Source organism: Astatotilapia calliptera, chromosome 14 (assembly GCF_900246225.1).
Source record: "Astatotilapia calliptera chromosome 14, fAstCal1.2, whole genome shotgun sequence".
Lineage (NCBI taxonomy): Eukaryota > Metazoa > Chordata > Actinopteri > Cichliformes > Cichlidae > Astatotilapia > Astatotilapia calliptera.
In genome coordinates, this window is record NC_039315.1 from 15,465,529 (window position 1) to 15,483,174 (window position 17,646).

The 17,646-nt window shown below is 40.6% G+C and overlaps 1 protein-coding gene across 2 annotated transcripts; it reads left to right on the forward strand.

Moving 5' to 3' along the window:
• Positions 1–215: 215 nt before the first annotated feature.
• Positions 216–17,628, forward strand: nmd3 (NMD3 ribosome export adaptor). Of its 2 annotated transcripts, none has more exons than XM_026192775.1 (16): positions 216–297; positions 1,614–1,697; positions 5,018–5,152; positions 5,316–5,412; positions 5,880–5,960; positions 6,475–6,603; positions 7,353–7,443; positions 10,035–10,113; positions 10,536–10,632; positions 11,130–11,247; positions 13,710–13,855; positions 14,243–14,355; positions 14,452–14,524; positions 14,692–14,798; positions 16,831–16,901; positions 17,109–17,628. In XM_026192775.1, the coding sequence occupies exons 2-16, from the start codon at positions 1,654–1,656 to the stop codon at positions 17,240–17,242; spliced, it is 1,515 nt and encodes a 504-aa protein (XP_026048560.1). In that variant the 5' UTR covers positions 216–297; positions 1,614–1,653; the 3' UTR covers positions 17,243–17,628. The 2 variants fall into 2 exon arrangements, with proteins under 2 accessions (XP_026048560.1, XP_026048559.1); XM_026192774.1 differs by lacking the exon at positions 216–297 and adding an exon at positions 1,123–1,261.
• Positions 17,629–17,646: the final 18 nt, after the last annotated feature.

A 17,646-nucleotide genomic window follows, 5' to 3' on the forward strand; every position in this document is an offset into this window, starting at 1 on the left:
TTAATGTAATCACTTGAAAGAAAAGAACAGTTGTGTTGTGGCTAAAACTTAATAAGTTGTCGCATTCACTGGCTTAAAATTCAGTAGAGAAACCAATAAGAAAACTGCAGACTGTTTACAAAAATTAAATTATTGCAGCATTATGTTATTTCATCCAAATGTTATAAATTCTACTGCTCAATTATATATCAGCCATGCCTAAAATCTCACCAGGGGTTAAGCAAGACACCAAGAGAGAAACCGCACAGGAGATTTACGATAGAACTCGAAGGCGTCCAAGGACCAGTCATACCACAGGTGAGTCTGAAGACCTCCGTGAATCAATAATTTTAAACACATGCTAACACGCAGCATTTCATTATAAAATTAAATCAGATAAATAACCTTTCATTAGGCCCAGTGTGTTTGTGGCAAGGTAGAATTGTCATGTTATAGGACAAAAGGGGAGTTCCTGTATTAATGTCAGAAGTTCTTCTCAGCCCCCCCCCCCCACCACCACTAAAAAACAAACAAACAAACAAACAAACAAACCCAAACAAACTGAGAAAACTTGTAAAATTATTGTTTTTAGAACTATAATATCAGTCGCACCAGGAGGGAAATGTGAGATCAACACGTCCTCAGTTTAGCCCCTCTATTTGTTAACGTACAATAAAATGGCAAACGAATGAATCAAAAAAAAGATGTTAGCAGGAGTTTTGGTGGAAAGTTTAAATGACTCTGTTTTTACCATATTTACTAAAGAAAAACAAAGAGAAAGGGCACAAAAGTTAAAGTTTATCAACTGAGCTTTGATGTATTGTTATAAATATAAATAGCTTCGCTATGCTATGCATGCCTGTTTACCTACTAAATTAGATTTTCTAATTTTAATTCAGTCAGTTAAATGTTAAACTCCTCTTCACAACAATACATTAAAATGATCTTTAACTAATTGCCTAAAACGCTTCTGGTAATAATCTTATACTTTTACTTTACCTTTTAAGATATATGATTATATATACCACCATCAGCGTTTCAGATTATCTAATACAAGATTTAAATTGGAAAAACAAGTAATAATTTCTTATCTATTTGGTATTTAAGTGGCATTTTTATTTTATTTAAATTTTTATGAGGAAATGTATTCAGGCAAACAAAGACAGTCCCGGGGTCCTTGAGTCCTGCCTGACGCCATCGAGCCTCTCTCGGTCCTCTGTGGGTAAAACGTGGGGCTACCTCGTTTACTGTGTGCTGTTGATTTCTCATCAAAATAAGATCAGTAAGTTTTGTCAACACTCGGTCGCTTTAGCTGTAGTTACTGAATACTTTCAGTCGACTCTGTGTGTTTGTTTCTCCGCGAAAACTTTTGAGAATCACTCAGAAGAGTTAGCAGTTTAGCCTCCAGTGCTAACACACTGTATCAAGAGCATCAGCCAGGCTAGCAGTGCTAACTGTACTTAGGGCAGCTTTAGCGTTGTTTAGATATCTGTATCTCCGTTTCTAAATGAACGCTTGGAAACGAAATAAGCCTGTCTGGGTTAACGTTTATTAACCCTTTCTTTTCCCAGTCGCCTGTGTTGTGCTTCAGCGTTGACAGGGCCACTTTACATCTGTCATGTTTGTGTCCTCAGAGATAACTGGACCACCTGAGACCCACTCAGCTTGGCAAGGATGGAGTACATGCAGGCTCCTGCCTCAAGCAGCCAGGGGAACATGTAAGTGCAGCCCTTTAGCACTGTGTGAGTTTTAACAGCAAAGCTCGTTCTCCAGACTGTGGATAGCATCTCTGCCTCTAACTGGCGACCGTGGCTCAGGGGGTTGGGAATCGCATCTGTAACCGGAAGGTCGCCGGTTCGATCCCTGGGCTCTCTGTCCTGGTCGTTGTGTCCTTGGGCAAGACACTTTACCCTACTTGCCTACTGGTGTTGGCCAGAGGGGCCGATGGCGCGATATGGCAGCCTCGCTTCTGTCAGTCTGCCCCAGGGCAGCTGTGGCTACAACTGTAGCTGCCTCCACCAGTGTGTGAATGTGAGAGTGAATGAATAGTGGCATTGTAAAGCGCTTTGGGTGCCTTGAAAAGCGCTATATAAATCCAATCCATTATTAACTATAAAGCCTATATTTCCTTTAATGGTGGTATTAAACTACCAATAGGAGGCAAGGACACAGGATATATTGACCGATATTTGGCTTGCTATCTATCAGCAAGCAGAATAATCAACTACATAGCAGCAGCAGCCTGAGTCATAAAGTTTTCTGCTCGACCATGGTAACATTTCAATGTAAATATCTTTAAAAACTATTAAAGATAAAAGCTTGACATTTTCCTTGGCGTCCCATACCATAAAAGTGAACCAGAATCTGTGATTTGGGGATAAAGAAATATGCAATTCTTAAACAAAGTTATTTTCTCACTTATAATTTGAGTGCCATATGGAAACTACAGGATTTTGTTCTATTCAGGTTAGACATCTAATGATATTATTCTTTATGTAGTACAACTTGTAATATTTACTCAATCAGCAGGAAATGGAATGAAAAAAATTTTTTGTTTCTTTCAAGTGTCCATTACTCAAGTGGATTTGGCCCCCCATCATATGCAAAGTGTATACATTCAGGGTGGTTTGAAATGTTGGGCTTCCAGCATTTTTGAGCCCTCATAACATTGTAATGTTATAACATAAGTACAGTCGATAGACACATGAAAAATTTAGGGCTGGACACATGTAAGCTCTGTTTTAAAACTGCAAGCAAATCAACCAAAATATTTGTATATTATATTTGTATATATTTGTATATTTGTTTTAGTAATCAACTTTGAGCAGCAGTATAGTCATGGCTTCAATAGCAAAACTGCACCAGTGGTCATGTTTGTAATGTAACGTAATGGGAAGAAGCACTGGTACTCTGGATGTTTGATCTGCTTTGTTATAATTCACTGGAAAAAAGAATCAAAAAGTGCATTTTTGGTTAACTTTCAGGGGTAATATCACTACATGGCATAGGCGGCTGGTCAGTTGTAGCATAAGAAATTTCCTTTCTTTTCTTTTTTTCTTAAACCAACATTTTTAAATCAGGCTTATCGCTTATACATAATTTCTTCCGTTAGTTATTGTACCAAAAACCAAAAAAAAAAATAGATTCTGATGGAGTCATGTGGGGGACAATGATTGGGTTTTTTGTTTGTTTGTTTTTTCATTAAATCATCCATAAAGCACAACTGCAGTAAAATAAAATATACCATCTTTTCAGTGGGTGTGTTGCTGATTTGGACCAAAAGTTCCTAATTAAGAGCCCTGTTGACAAACTTGGTTCAAATCCTTTTCCACCGATCCAGTGCTATTAGCCAATCTCGAACCAGTTCTACATGTTTTAACCAAATAAAACTGGTTACCAGTGCCATAAAGCTGACACCAGTAGGACACCACAGAATTTCTGGTATCAGTAACTACCGTAATTGTCGGGCTATAAGCCGCTACTTTTTGCACCAGCTTTGAACCCTGCGGCTTTTAGTCAGGTGCGGCTTTTCTATGGATTGTCCAGGATTTTTGTGATATCGTAAGACGATTTGTTTTGTTTGTTCCGCTGTTGTACGGCACTACGTTGCCTGGTGGAAGGGCATGTGATCAGACACACAGTATCGGGGATCAAGAGTGGTATGTTGATCACATGTCCATCCGCCAAGCAACATAGTGCCGTACAAGTAGCGCGAAAAACAAACTTCAAAGTAGCGCTACGCGTTCAGCGGGAGGCGTGGATGATGAGCGGTGATAAACTTGCGAAAAGCAAGTTATGCTCAACTCCACCGGTGGATTCTGACAGCGTGGAAAAGTGTGAAAACATCCACGCTCACCAACGGATTTCAAAGGGCTGGATTGCTGCATGGAGAGGAGGACACCGCCACGGCCCTTCAGAGGGTGTTCGACTCTGACACTGACAACGAGGATTTCTTTGGTTTTGAAAGTGACAACGAAGGAGAGAAGTTGAGAGTGGATGACGAAGCCACCCTGAGCCTGTTCGTTTCCGACACTGGAGAAGAGGAGTTTGGTGGTTTTAGTGCGCAGGAAGATGGTGGTGAATGACTGACTTTTCTTCTTGTTAAAGCCGTGTCACTTCATATACCTAAAAAGTTATGCAAATATGTACCCATAACTTGTTTTTCAAAATATTAATAAAAGGGGTGTGTCTCCAAACAGCCATCTCTTTCCTGACAATTCCCTTTGTGCATATTCTCTTACATATGATAAGTCAACCTTGAAACACCTGTGGCTTTTGGTCAGGTGCGGCTAATGTATGTACAAAACAGGATTTTCCCCTGATTTTAGCTTGTGCGGCTAATATTCAGGTGCGCTTTGTAGTCCGGGAAATACGGTATGTGAGGGGTTACCAAAAGAAATTCCCTAATGATTAGCAGCCCACAGATTCTGATAACTATGTTATATCTTGTTCTCATGTAAATTACTTCTGCTCTTAAAGCTTCAGAACACTTGGATCTCAAACCTGTCAAAAAGTGGGAAAGTTTTCAGAAGATAGCATTTCTCTGCCCCGACACATCACTAGTGGAATACAGATCATGGAGCAGTCTTTGTTAAGACTTAAAATTGAAATAATTAATATTTTATTTATTAGTCAAATAATAGGCTTGATCTGAATACATGTCCCTAGGCGGTAAAGGGGCTGCAGCTGTCTTCAGTCCAATATAACAACTAGCAGTAGCTTTTGATTTTAAATTGATTATGGCGCACTGTAAGTGTAGTTTTGCCAGAACCACTGAGATGAATTATGTCATCAAGTAAAGTGAACGTCGTGACTGTTTATTTTCAGAAAATGCTCAGGTGATGAGAAAAATATGGGAAAAACGCGACAACATAAGCTGCGACCTGCTTTGTAAAATCTCCCATTGTATTGTACTGTACATGCTGTCTTTAGTGAAGAGGCTGAAACCTATTATATAAATATATATCATCAACAAAAGGGTCTGAAACAACCCATCATTTATATGTGTTTCATTGACTTTGGCGTCTCTCCCCTCCAGCCTCTGCTGTACCTGTGGTGTCCCCATTGCTCCTAACCCAGCCAACATGTGTGTGGCCTGCCTGCGCACTCAGGTCGACATCTCAGAGGGAATCCCCAAGCAAGTCACAGTGCATTTCTGCAAGCAGTGTGAACGGTGCGTTTCATGCATTTAATAACAAACACATAACAGTTGTATTTGTTTTGTACACTGCAGTGCACCCATTATATCACTGTTTCTCTTTAGAAGGCATTTACAGGTGAAATGTAGCAGTCAGAACGGTGTGTTTTTATTTAAATGCATTTCCTCTTTTACGCAGGTACTTGCAGCCTCCAGCGACCTGGGTACAGTGTGCTCTGGAGTCCAGGGAGCTGCTTGCTCTTTGCTTGAAAAAACTAAAGAGCTCCATGTCTAAAGTAAGCCTCTTTCTTACTCAGTGTCACTAAAGACGAATAGCATATTTCTACATAAGTGAAAAATTTCTAGAATAAATTAAATATAAGGGGGTGTCCAGTGCCAGTTTGTAACATTAGATTCACAAGCTGCTTGTTTCAGTCCTGCCTTTTTATTGAGCACATTTTCTTTTTGTTGTGTTTTTGGGTTGTGTGAGGAGAGGGACCATCTTAGACATATGCAAGCTAAGAATTCATATCCTTAAGTATATATTACATTTTTAATGACAGTAAAGTTTAATCAAAACCTTAATGCTGTCCTCTTAAAACCCTTCTAGTTTAATGTTCTGTGCAGGTACTCTGTGATACATTATTACATTACAGCATCCTTCCCATCTATCTCTTTTTTTATTATGATGTGCACCACGTTCACTATTGTACTTCTCAATACTCAGACAGTGCTCGCAGATCTAAAACATCTCTCTTCACAGGTGCGACTTATTGATGCTGGATTCCTGTGGACAGAGCCGCACTCCAAAAGGATTAAGATGAAACTGACCATCCAGAAAGAGGTTAGAAAACAGGGGGACGTTGCTACGTGTGGGAAAATTCTATTTGTAATTAACAATATGAGATGAGCAAGGTGCTTTTTGTCCAGAACGTTTAAAACAAAATCTTTTAATTTTTTTTATAATCTTAAGAATATTCATAGAAGTGGTGACAAGTTGTAGGACGTGCATCCACTACAAAGTGACCCTGAGGTTGTTTTATCAGAAGAACAAGCGATCTGTCTGTTCTTCAGAGAGTTAAGTGAGAGTAGCGAGCCTCGCCATTGGCTGTCATCGCATCTCCTTGACCTTTAGTGAGAACCTGAGCCTTGTGTTTTTTTTGTTGTTTTTTTTTTGTGCAGTTGGAGGGTCTTTATAATTCTGCCAGCAGTTCTCCCTGTTCACATAAAAATTCAAGCATAACAATTCAAATATGCTCTCCCTGAACAGCTTGTTTAATGAATTTCAGCCACAAGTTTTTGTCATTGTTTCCCATGGAGTTGGAGCATATGGTGTGACTTGTTGTTGTCTTCTCCAGGTGATGAATGGCGCCATCCTACAACAGGTATTTGTGGTCGAGTTTGTCATCCAGTCCCAGATGTGTGACGACTGCCACCGTGTGGAGGCCAAAGACTTCTGGAAGGCCGTCGTTCAAGTTCGTCAGAAGGTGACCTGTGGTCTTACACTCTAATAAGTACAAACTATTTTCCCATTCTGGCTGTTTTCAAGCTTTTTAAAAGCACTTTTAAATAAACCATGAACCATTTTATCAGTTATTGAAGTGGATGGTGAATGGTTATATTTTAGCACATTTGTAAAATTGGTTGTCATAGTAAAGGGTTAAAAAGTAAAGCTTGTGGTCAAAGCTGAAAAATGTGTGCAAAGCCTCTTTTTCCACTAGCACTGACTCGACTTTAGACGTCAAATTTCATTCAGAAGAGTAATGTTTACTTTTTACGGTTTTTTTGGGTCATTGACTGTTTCTCTTAGCGCTGTTAGTGTATCATATAAACATACAAACATACCTCTCTGAGTCCTTGTTGGGAAATACAACTCAAGACACTCTGTACTGACGTACTGAACTTTACTGCTGCAGAGACAGTAGACTAGCAGTTCAGTGATTAATAGTTATGTTACTGTGAAGCTAAGCTATGTTATTATATAACTCAGCCACTTCATAATAAAAGCCAGTCACTGAAAAAGCTTTTGCTCTGTAGATGCATGACAGAAAAGGCTCAGCAGATCGTAGATGCATGAAATAAACAGCTTGCTCAGACGTGGAAAAAACCCAGCTGTATTGAATGCCATTAAGTTGAGTGTTCGCAGGCAAATGCAAAGCTACTTATCGAGGTTTGTGCTGTTTAAAGGGATGAGTATGAGTTTCTCTGTGATGAAGATTTCTCTTTTGTCCATCAGACTGTACACAAAAAGACTTTCTACTATTTGGAGCAACTGATCCTGAAGCATAAACTCCACCAGAATGCCCTCAACATTAAAGAAATACATGGTAGGTCAATGATATATGATTATGTGCACAACGCTGTGTACGCCAATAGAATTCTATAATAATGTTCCAGGTTCCTAAGAATGAGAGAGAAGCTGATAAACACAAACGATAAATGAATTTATCTTTCAAAATATTTATTTATCTTTTCATCATCTCTGTCTGCTCCTCTTCTTCATCTGCCACCTCCACCGCTGTTCTCTCCTCCCTCATCTCCACCTCATCCTCTTCCTCCTCAGCTGAAGCCGCGTCTCCAGAAGTCAGAGTTCTTACCTGAGAGAATGTGCATTAAAAATGCTGCTTTATTCCCAGTTTATATTGTCAGCAGATTAAATGTGCAGACCTCCCATTTCTAACAATAAGCAGTGTTGGGGAGTAACGGAATACATGTACCGCCGTTACGTATTTAGAATACAAAATATGAGTAACTGTATTCCGTTACAGTTACCGTTTAAAAAGGTGGTATTCAGAATACAGTTACTTTGTTGAAATAAATGGATTACACTGCGGTACTTTCCTGTTTCATTTTGTCGCGGGTCAGGACTGTTTGGGTTTTGTTTGACAGCTGTGTTCTGTTGTTCCAGGCGGCAGCGTTACGGTTGCCATGGTTACAGGGCGACGCTCTCTCTCTCTCTTTCTGTGACTGTGTGTTTCCTGGATGAGAGAGCGCCTTTTCGTTGTTGTTGTTGTGCTAAGCTAACAGGCAGAATGCTACAAGCATAGCTCTAAAGAATGTAGCATCATGGGCAGTGTAGTCCGTGTTGCAGGGAGAATGGACTGCCATACACGTTATGTGTCTGTGAGCGCGAGGAGGGAGAAAAAGGAGAGTGGAAAGGTACGAGTTGTCATCGAGGAAAAACGGGAGCTGGAAACATGTAAATATAATAATAACCACTGCAGCCAAGAAGAGTGCCTGACGAGCCCAGTTGTAAGTAAGCTATTAAGACTCGACTGTACACCGTGTTCGTGTTTTCCTCCGAAAACAATAAGTTCCGTTGGAGCAGCCTTTCTACGCCTCTCTCTGTCTGTCGCAAGAAAAGTTGACCCACACAACAAAGTAAAGCTATTTTTCGGCTACAAGCCGACAGGGACCCCGCCGTATTAGTCAGAGGTCCCTTTACTACAGTTCGGAGTCGCGGACGTTCAGTAATAGTAATAAATCACACAGCAATAGTACATTCACGTTGTTGTAAAAAGCACGATAATATATTAAGTAATCCAAAGTATTCAGAATACGTTACTCTCATTGAGTAACGTAACGGAATACGTTACAGAATACATTTTGGGGCATGTATTCTGTAACGGAATACATTTTAAAAGTAACCTTCCCAACACTGACAATAAGCTGGCTGTAACTGCAGCAGCTGGTTAAAAGATAATGTTATGGACGCTAACCTTAGGTTTGAGTGTCCTAAAAATCTCACTTTCCCTATGATAAACAGTTGATTTATATTCTTGCATCTTATGAAAGTTTATACTCCAATTGCCTGAGTCTGACGGCATTAGATCTACTTCAGTAACAGCGGCTAACACCAACAAAAACGGCTGCTCTTACTCACAGAAATGTTCGGGATAGCCGCAGCATAAGTCAGCGTCACTGTCATCAGTCAGAAATGAGCTTCGCTGGCTCGGTCAACTCGTATCAGACTCCTTCGACGACGTTCTACAGCGTCCTCAAGAGTACATAGACACGGACGCTTCACATCAGGCATGTTGACAGCTGACATAAACAGTGGACTGAGAGTCTAGATTTACTACTGATGAATGAGGGGAAAAAACTGAAAATATTACAAATATTTAATTGACACTTGTTTCTTTTTAATGTGCACATATTGTTTAAATATATTAAAGTGTTGTGTGTGCAATAATGTGTTTATACACAGGCAGTAGTGGAAACCTGCCAGCCTGCCGCGGCTGGTATGGGGTGCCGAGGGTTAAAGGGGAAATGCCTCGTCTCTGCTGTGGGGACTTTTACCCAAATTACACTGCAAAGTGGGAAACTTGCCCTAGTTGTCACCAGCGGAACTAATGTGGGTTAGAGCGAAGGAGAGCATAATGATGTGTCGAGTGTTAATTACCTCTTCCCGTACCAGACAACCAGTCATGCATGCATATCACTGGCACCAATAACTCCATGCAGCTGTCCTCGCGTGGGCCTCTCAGGGGCACACGTTGTACATCTAATCAGTGCGCTCTAATCAGAGCGGGCGTTCCTTACCAGCTGCCTGCAGAGCAAGCTTGTTTCTTACCCTACTTATGGATGCTAAGTGCTACTTCATACATACTTATATGCACAGAGGCTCACATGCTGTGCATTGAGTGACATCGCAGCAGCAGTCCTCTGTATTCTTGGATGGGACTGTTAAGCAGAGTTTTGGCCCGATGGGGTTGTTTAAATCATCTCCATGTCTCGGCAGGACTTGAAAGCTTTAAGAAGGTTACATGTGGCTGCCATATTTTTCTTTCCTCTTCATCTGCTCTGTGGTATGTGCCGTTTTCATGCATATGTTCTTTGGCGTGGGGATGACCTGCGAAGCACGCCTGTGATAAATATATCTGTGAAGTGTATTTGATGGTATTGCTTTTTCTCGCAGAGGGCATTGATTTCTACTACGGCTCCAAGCAGCACGCTCAGAAGATGGTGGACTTCTTGCAGTGCACCGTGCCCTGCAGGTAAACATTGCTTGCCTTTGAAAACACACAGCACGACCTTCACAGCGTTCAGTGATGGCGTCTGTCAGGGTTCAGTTTGTATGTGGAAGTGGAGATGATTAGCTAGCAGGTGTTAGCGAAATCTAGCCTGTCGGTAATACATCTGAATCGGAAGAGAATGTAACCCCTTAAAAAGAAAGGGAATATATTAAAGTTTTTAATTAATTTGAAACCGTGTGCAAGTGTTGTGTCTGCATGGCAGAAACTGTTTATATAATCATGATCTACACAGGATGTTTCCTTTCCATGTGTGCACAACATCTCAGTGCTTTTAGGCCCTTTTGTTGTACCATTTGTCCGACTGACACTTAACAAGCTTTCATGTGTTGGTGAATGTTTTAATATTACTAATAAAAATTAATACTTTCTTTTTAACTTTAAAGGTCAAAGGCATCTCAGCGCCTCATCTCTCACGACATCCACTCAAACACATACAACTACAAGAGCACCTTCTCCATGGAGATCGTACCGGTCTGCAAGGTATCCAGCAAACAGTTGCGTTTATATTTGGAACTCATTTTAGTTGAATCTAGGTTTTATCCCATGATTCATTGTTAGCAGTGAGACCCACCCGACTGTCCTCGTCACTCCTACGGCCTACACATTATACATATTTCTGTTAGTTTATAAAAAAGGTTGAATTTGTGTTTAACGGTGACAGGTTAGATTAAACTGGAAAGCAATGACATTAAGATGAAGGTAGGGATTAACTGATCCCTGTCAGGTGTCATTTTCAGTAGTTGATTAGCTGCCCAGTGCAGTTGAATGCTTTAATATCATGACATATACTGGGTTTGTTAACACCTCATATTTCAGTACTAGGGGCTCCATGGAGGGACACTTGTTTTCTTAAATGAAAATAAAATATTTTTTATTTTTATTTTTTGAGCAAACAAGCTGTTCAGCACAAGTTCAAAGCCTTTTTACCCCACGTGACCTCAGTTTGACCCCCGGTTTTCTGGTTGTCTGGTTGCCAGGACAACGTCGTGTGCCTTTCACCTCGGCTGGCGCAGAGCCTGGGGAACATGGGTCAAGTCTGCGTGTGCATCCGTGTCACCAGCACCATCCATCTGATCGACCCCCGCACCCTGCAGAGTGAGTACGGAGGAGTTTTGACACGTTTAGCTGACAGCACGGCTCACGCTGTCTGCAGCTCACCTGGTTAGTTGTAGAAGCATTTCTCACGTATTTGTGTTGGCTTGCAGTCAGCAGAGATGTAGTTTAAGTCGGGGATAAGTGCAGCAAATAATTGTCGTCCTTTTAAAAAGAAAAAAAAAATTGTAATAAAACCTAACAGCAAGTAGCTTTTGAGCTCGAACCTGCTGGCCGGGCCGGCCTTTCTTGTGTGGAGTTTAGATGTTGTAGCTGTGTCTGTGTGGCTGCTTTTTGTGTGCTCTGGCCTCCTGTGACAGTCCTATAACACGCATAACACACGTGACTCTATCCACCCTGCTCATCTCCTTGAATTGGACAAACGGTGTATTTAACTTGTAATTTCATTTTTGTTATTATTATTATTTTTTGTTTGTTTAAAGTGCCCATGCCTATTTTGAATTCCTATGAATGATCTCATAGTAAACACAATTAGTAGTGGCCTTTTAGTGTTAAGCTGCAGATATTCAACAGAAAATTGTCCAGTAATTTATTTGTAATTAACAGTAGCAGTTTTGTGTTATGAGACGTTTAGCAGGACATTTTACGTTTACATTTTATAAACCGTTTGACAGCTGATGGCTCAAAAATAATGGACATTTTAATTAACAGGCGAATTCATTCACTAGATTTAAATGTCTTCTGATTTCTTTAAGTCTGTTACCAATGGTTATTAGCATTGTTGGAAAAGAAGCTGTTGATTTTAGCACTTAATACATTTGCTCAGAAACTGAAATTGTGTAATTACATAAGAAGCCGATCATCACAGTCGACTAGCTGAATGTTTAAATATTCATCTGAGTAGTTTCTCATTGTATGACTTTGTTAAACCAGTTGTTGCCTCTGTGCACTCGGTTTAGCCTCTTTCAGTATCTGCACTTTTAGAAACATTACCACAGGTTGCTTATTTTTCACTCTTGTATTGTTCATAACACCAGAAGTATTTCCTGCATTACAGAGAATCGCTGCTTGGTCGACACCCTTCTAAACCGCACTAGACTGACCCCAGTTTGGTGACCACATGTTCCACGCAGTCATTTTACTCGGCTGCTTCTCTCTTCTCCAGTCACAGCACGAGATTAGACGTGCTCCCAGAGAGCAAAACATATTTCAGATTGCATTATTTATTCTATCAAAGCCAAGTTATCTGATTTAGGGGGACTTATTACCAATACAAGCACGGAGACAATTAGTGATGGGTTGCTTCCTCTGCGTGTGGCGTAATCGCTCATTTTGTGAGAGGCTGGATGGTCCTCCACATCTTGAAGCAGCACACACGTTTTTAATTACTCTTCAAAGAGCAGGCTATATTTGGAGCAGAAAGTTTTTTAGCTGGTTGAAAAGCACAAACAGCCTCAAGGCTGTCGAGCAGATTCAGCGGCACAAGGCAATTAACTCATGTATCAGAAGTATCTGTTTCTGTTTTTCTGCTTGTACAGTTTGGTTGCAGTATAGACAGGAAGACAATCTTCCTGTCTAGTTTGTTTACAGTACGAACAGAAAGAAAAAGCACTTATGGATAAATCAGACTTGAAATATTTTTAATACTCTGCTTAGAAAAATGAAAGGAAGATTTAGAAAACACACGCTGAATATCTATACTGATATAGGCTGGGTAATTTGTTAGGATTGAAAGGCTCAACTTGCCACATCTTTTCACGGAAAAGAAATTAATCTACAGACAGTGGGCTGAATTCAAATACAGCCCAAAAATCAAAGTGAAAAGGACTAGTCCATTTTACTGAAATTTCATTACAGCAAATCCAAATGGTGCTCAGTAGTTTGTATGGCCTCCTTGTGCTTGATGATGGATGGTGTCCTTGGGGATCTCCTCCCACATTTGGACCAGGGCATCACTGAGCTCCTGGGCGGTCTCAGGTGCAACCTGTCAGAAGGACTGAAACATATGTCCCAGTGGTGTTCTGTTCGATTTATGTCAGGCGAGCATGGGGGGGGGGCAGGCAGTGATATCAGTTCCTTGCATGAGCTGGTTTCAAACTGTCATCACATGTGGCCGGCCATTGTCGAGCACCAGGAGGTGCCCAGGAACCCTGCAGCAGGGTTTGACAGGTTCAAGGATTTCTTCCCAGTTTGGCAGTCAGGTTGCTGCTGCCTCACCTGTAGAGGTCTGTTCACCACTCGATGGATGTGTCGTGCCTCGGACCTACCTGTGTAACCTCTGTAGGGTCCAAATTTTTCTTTATATTGGGTCAAAATCCCAGAACTTTAACTGACTTGATGCTATACTCAGATTCAAAAGTGTTATTTTCATATTTTTTGAGTAGTGTATGTATTTTTTCCAGAAAAAATTATTTAAATATCCGGAAAGTTAAGTGTGTGGGGTTTTTTTTTGTTTTTTGTTTTTTTTAATTAATTACTCTAAATAATCAAAAGTATCTTTCTAGTTGCCGAGGTGGACGGGAACACATACTGGCGAAACCCCTTCAACGGTCTCTTCAACCCAAGCCAGCTGGAGGAGTTCATAGTCATGGACACTGACATCATCAGAGACCAGAAGCTGGGTGCTGGAGCTGGCATGAGGTCCAACAAAGTAAGGGCGCGTGTGTGTTGGTGCAGAACAGATTGCATTATGGGGGAACATTGCTCTTCCCTTAGAAGTAAAATCAATAGCAAACCATTACATTATCCCTGAACCTGTATGTTGGATTCGAGCCAAATCGACACAAACAGTCAGGAGTGTTTCTTTTGAGGCGAGTGCGGTGTGTAGTTTCCCGTCGCTCTTTTGAGAGTGTGTGTGTGTGTGTGTGTGTGTGTGTGTGTGTGTGTGTGTGTGTGTGTGTGTGTGTGTGTGTGAGTGTTGCATTATTATTGATGCACCTGAGTGAGCAAACTTGGACGAAAGAACAGGAGTAATGTTGTTTGATTGCTTTAAACATTTTGGATTTTCCCTTCCCTCTTTGTGTTTGTGTGTATACAGCACACCCTGGCTGAGGTGTGGGTTCAGAAAACATCAGAGATGAATACCAGTCAGCAGTACCACTGCCGTACATTCCTGGGCCACCTTCTCAATATTGGAGACCTGGTGCTGGGGTACGTACGCAGAACAGTCGGATAACAATGAATAAATAAGAGTAATAATAAATAATGAAATAATGGTCAGTGGTTAATTTTCTTCTTATCTTGTAGGTTTGACTTTGCCAATTCCAACATCAATGATGAGTACCTTAATAAGATGAACCCTCACCATGTTCCTGATGTGGTAAGTGTCACCTGCACTCAGCGACAGGATTTGTTGACTTGATTAACACTGACCTCTAGTGGCAAACTAAAACCCTGCATGGAGTTCTGAACGTTCATCCCTTCGTTAAATCGCATGGGAACAAAAATGCCGTGTGTTGTTGAATTTGAGCATTTGTACATTCAAAGGTGCTGATCAAGAAGAGCTACGACCGCAGCAGGAGGGTGAAGCGCAGGAACTGGAAACTGCAGGAGATGGCCAGAGACCGTGAAGGCATGGACACAGATGATGAGAGGTAAGACTGCTCAGCTCATTGAGATGAATGATGTATGGCTTACAAGCATTTACCTCTAAGCTGTCTTGGGAATGTTTTGTTTTTTTGTTTTTAGGCTAAGATTAAGGACTTAAAAGTTTAAAAAGCACTTTTGTTTGGGACTATGTTCAGATGTTTGTACAGTGGTTTGGTTTTTTTGGGGGTTTTTTGTATTCCTGTCGTCCTCCCTTCACTCCCAGCTGATTGTGGCTCCCCTCCCTGACCCTGGTTCTGCCAGAGATTTTCCTTCCCACTGTCGCTTAGTGCTCCCACATAGGGGTCATCTAATTGTTGGAGTTTTCCTTCCATTATTGTAGGGTCAACCTGAAGTTGTATAGTTTTCACTTGAAAAAAAAAAATCAGGTTTATTGGTGTGAATGATTTGTTTCAACCAGTATAGCGCTGTAGCTCACTGATGTGTGTTTTTGGACGACAGTGGAGGCGTAACAGATGAATGAGCTGCTTCAGACTCAGATACACAGAAAATACTTCTTAAAATGATTCATTATTAGTTTTAAGCTTTTCATACAATTTCTAAACATACTGACAGACACAGTTGCCAAGTGGAACTGCAGAGCTGTTAATATAGTTGAGGACACGCGCTTTACATAACTGTGGTTCCTCGTGCCTCCCCAAGAGTGACAGAGAGGGAGTGGATAAATATTTACAGTTTTTTTGCTAACATAAATGTTCAATAAACATGTTAAATGTGTATATTTTCCCTTTTTTCTTGAGTCCGTTTGCTCACGCAAAATGAAATGTGAATGAAAATTAATCCACAGTAACCCTGTGACGAATCAGATTAAACATTTTAATTGTTTGACAAGCACTAATATATATTATATATTTTTGTATGCTTACCTATTAGTATATAGTTTCATTTTTTTTACGGTAAGTTGTATTTCACAGGAGAGATCCTGTGTTAAAAGATTGAAGAACACTCTTCAAATTCTCTTTGAATTTAAGCATTTAACATTCTTTGTTTATTCTGCATTTACTTCATTATATTCCATAAATGTCTGTTACAAGCTTAAATATAAAGTTGAAAAATGTAATTGCAACCAGGCTATTGATCAAGTAATTGTAATTAATCACGATTAATTACAGAAAAAAATTTTTAATCTTTTGACAGGACTAAATATTATGAATTAATAGTCAGGTGAATAAAAAAATATCTAATCAAAAAGTGGGGGTCGGGGGTGCTCCTCATGAAGTATTAAAAAATTAGCATAAATTTGAAACGCCTTGGAAATATCCCTTAAAAAAGAGCCGTCAGAGGGCACAACTCTCCCAGAGGTAAAAGGCTATGCTAAAACTTTTATGTTTTATGATGTCAAGTCACGCTGGCGTCTGCCTGTTATGGTCTCATTGTGACATCGAAGGGCGTTGTGTAGAAAACATAAAAAGTGTCTCTTACAGCTCGCTCCCTGTGATATGATGTATTACTCAATATGGTTTCTTGACATTTCTTTCCCCCCAAGGTCAACTTTACTTTGGAGCTAGCAATGAAGGTCAAATGCTTAGCCAACCTAGGTACTCGTGTCCTGGAAGGCCCAGTAAATTATTGTGAAGTTTTAGATGATCCATAAAAATTGTGCCTAATATAACGTTTTAAGCTGTTTTTTCAACTTTAACATTTTCTATGACCTCGACCCAATTTTTCACCAAAATTAAGTCGGCTTGAGCTATCAACGCACAAAATGTGAAAATTACATGTTAAAAACTGGTTGATAGACCGCTAACAATCAGAACTGATTACTTACTCCCTCCCTTTGAGGTGAGATTAAATAACCAAAGGGTCTTATTATCATTTTAAGATTAAAGCCGTTACTTCCAGCACGCACATCTCTGGTGTAGACCACATAGGAAAAACACTTCGATACCTGAAACGAGGACTCAAGGGAGTTAATAGTTGTTAAGTGTACTAAGAGCGCAGAGTGTCATGTGGTTTGTCTTTTGTTATCTGTAAAGTAACCAGACTGGTTTTGCTCTCAACTTACTTTTCTGTCTTCAGGCAATATCAGGACTTCCTGGAGGACCTGGAGGAAGATGAGGCACTGAGGAAGAACGTCAATATCTTCAGAGGTGAGCAGCTGATGACCGCAGCACAGACTTACTCCCGCAGCAGCATCACGAGAGAGATTTCAGAGCCTTTGTTTAGGTTTCTATTGTCAGGTTACGGCTCATTTACCGTCAACGGCTGCTTGAGGTTCTGATGGAAGTTGTGTCACACGTTCATTACAGATGATGCATGAGACACTTAATGAGCAGATGCTGATTTTTCAATTTCAGATGCGTCAAAGATCCCGGTGGAGAGCGACACTGATGATGACGGAGCACCACGCGTTTCCCTGGCGGAGATGCTGGAGGAGTTGAGTCTAACGGACGCCACAGGAGGAGAGGGTGCCGACATGATGACGGACTAACCAGTCGGCGTTCTGACATTGTGACGCCGACAGCCGATTTATCAAATAAAGGCCCGTTTACAATACAACGGTGCAATTGCACACCGGATTTAGAACTGTCTGCAAATTGGGGACCGTTTCAAACACGGACAGATGATATGTTGGTGCAAACAAATCCAGTGGTGTACTGGTTTATGATGGTTAAAACGTACCAACTGTGAGTCATAATGGCACTCAGTCATATGAAACATGATAATTTATCTCCATGGTCTCAGTGGATTTTATCCAAACTGGGTCTTCAGATCACATTTCCTGTCTTTATATGATCCTCTTTGTCATATCAGAATAATATGAAAATGAAGCAGTTACAGCTGCTTTATCGAAATAAATCCTTACCCACACATTTTCTGCTGGTTTAGAGGCTC

Excerpts from the sequence above, each read along its gene's own strand:
- nmd3 (XM_026192775.1), top strand. The coding sequence starts at position 1,654 with ATGGAGTACATGCAGGCTCCTGCCTCAAGCAGCCAGGGGAACAT. Across the intron at positions 1,698-5,017 it reads TCAAGCAGCCAGGGGAACAT|CCTCTGCTGTACCTGTGGTG; the intron begins GTAAGTGCAGCC and ends TCTCCCCTCCAG. Across the intron at positions 10,633-11,129 it reads AGATCGTACCGGTCTGCAAG|GACAACGTCGTGTGCCTTTC; the intron begins GTATCCAGCAAA and ends TCTGGTTGCCAG.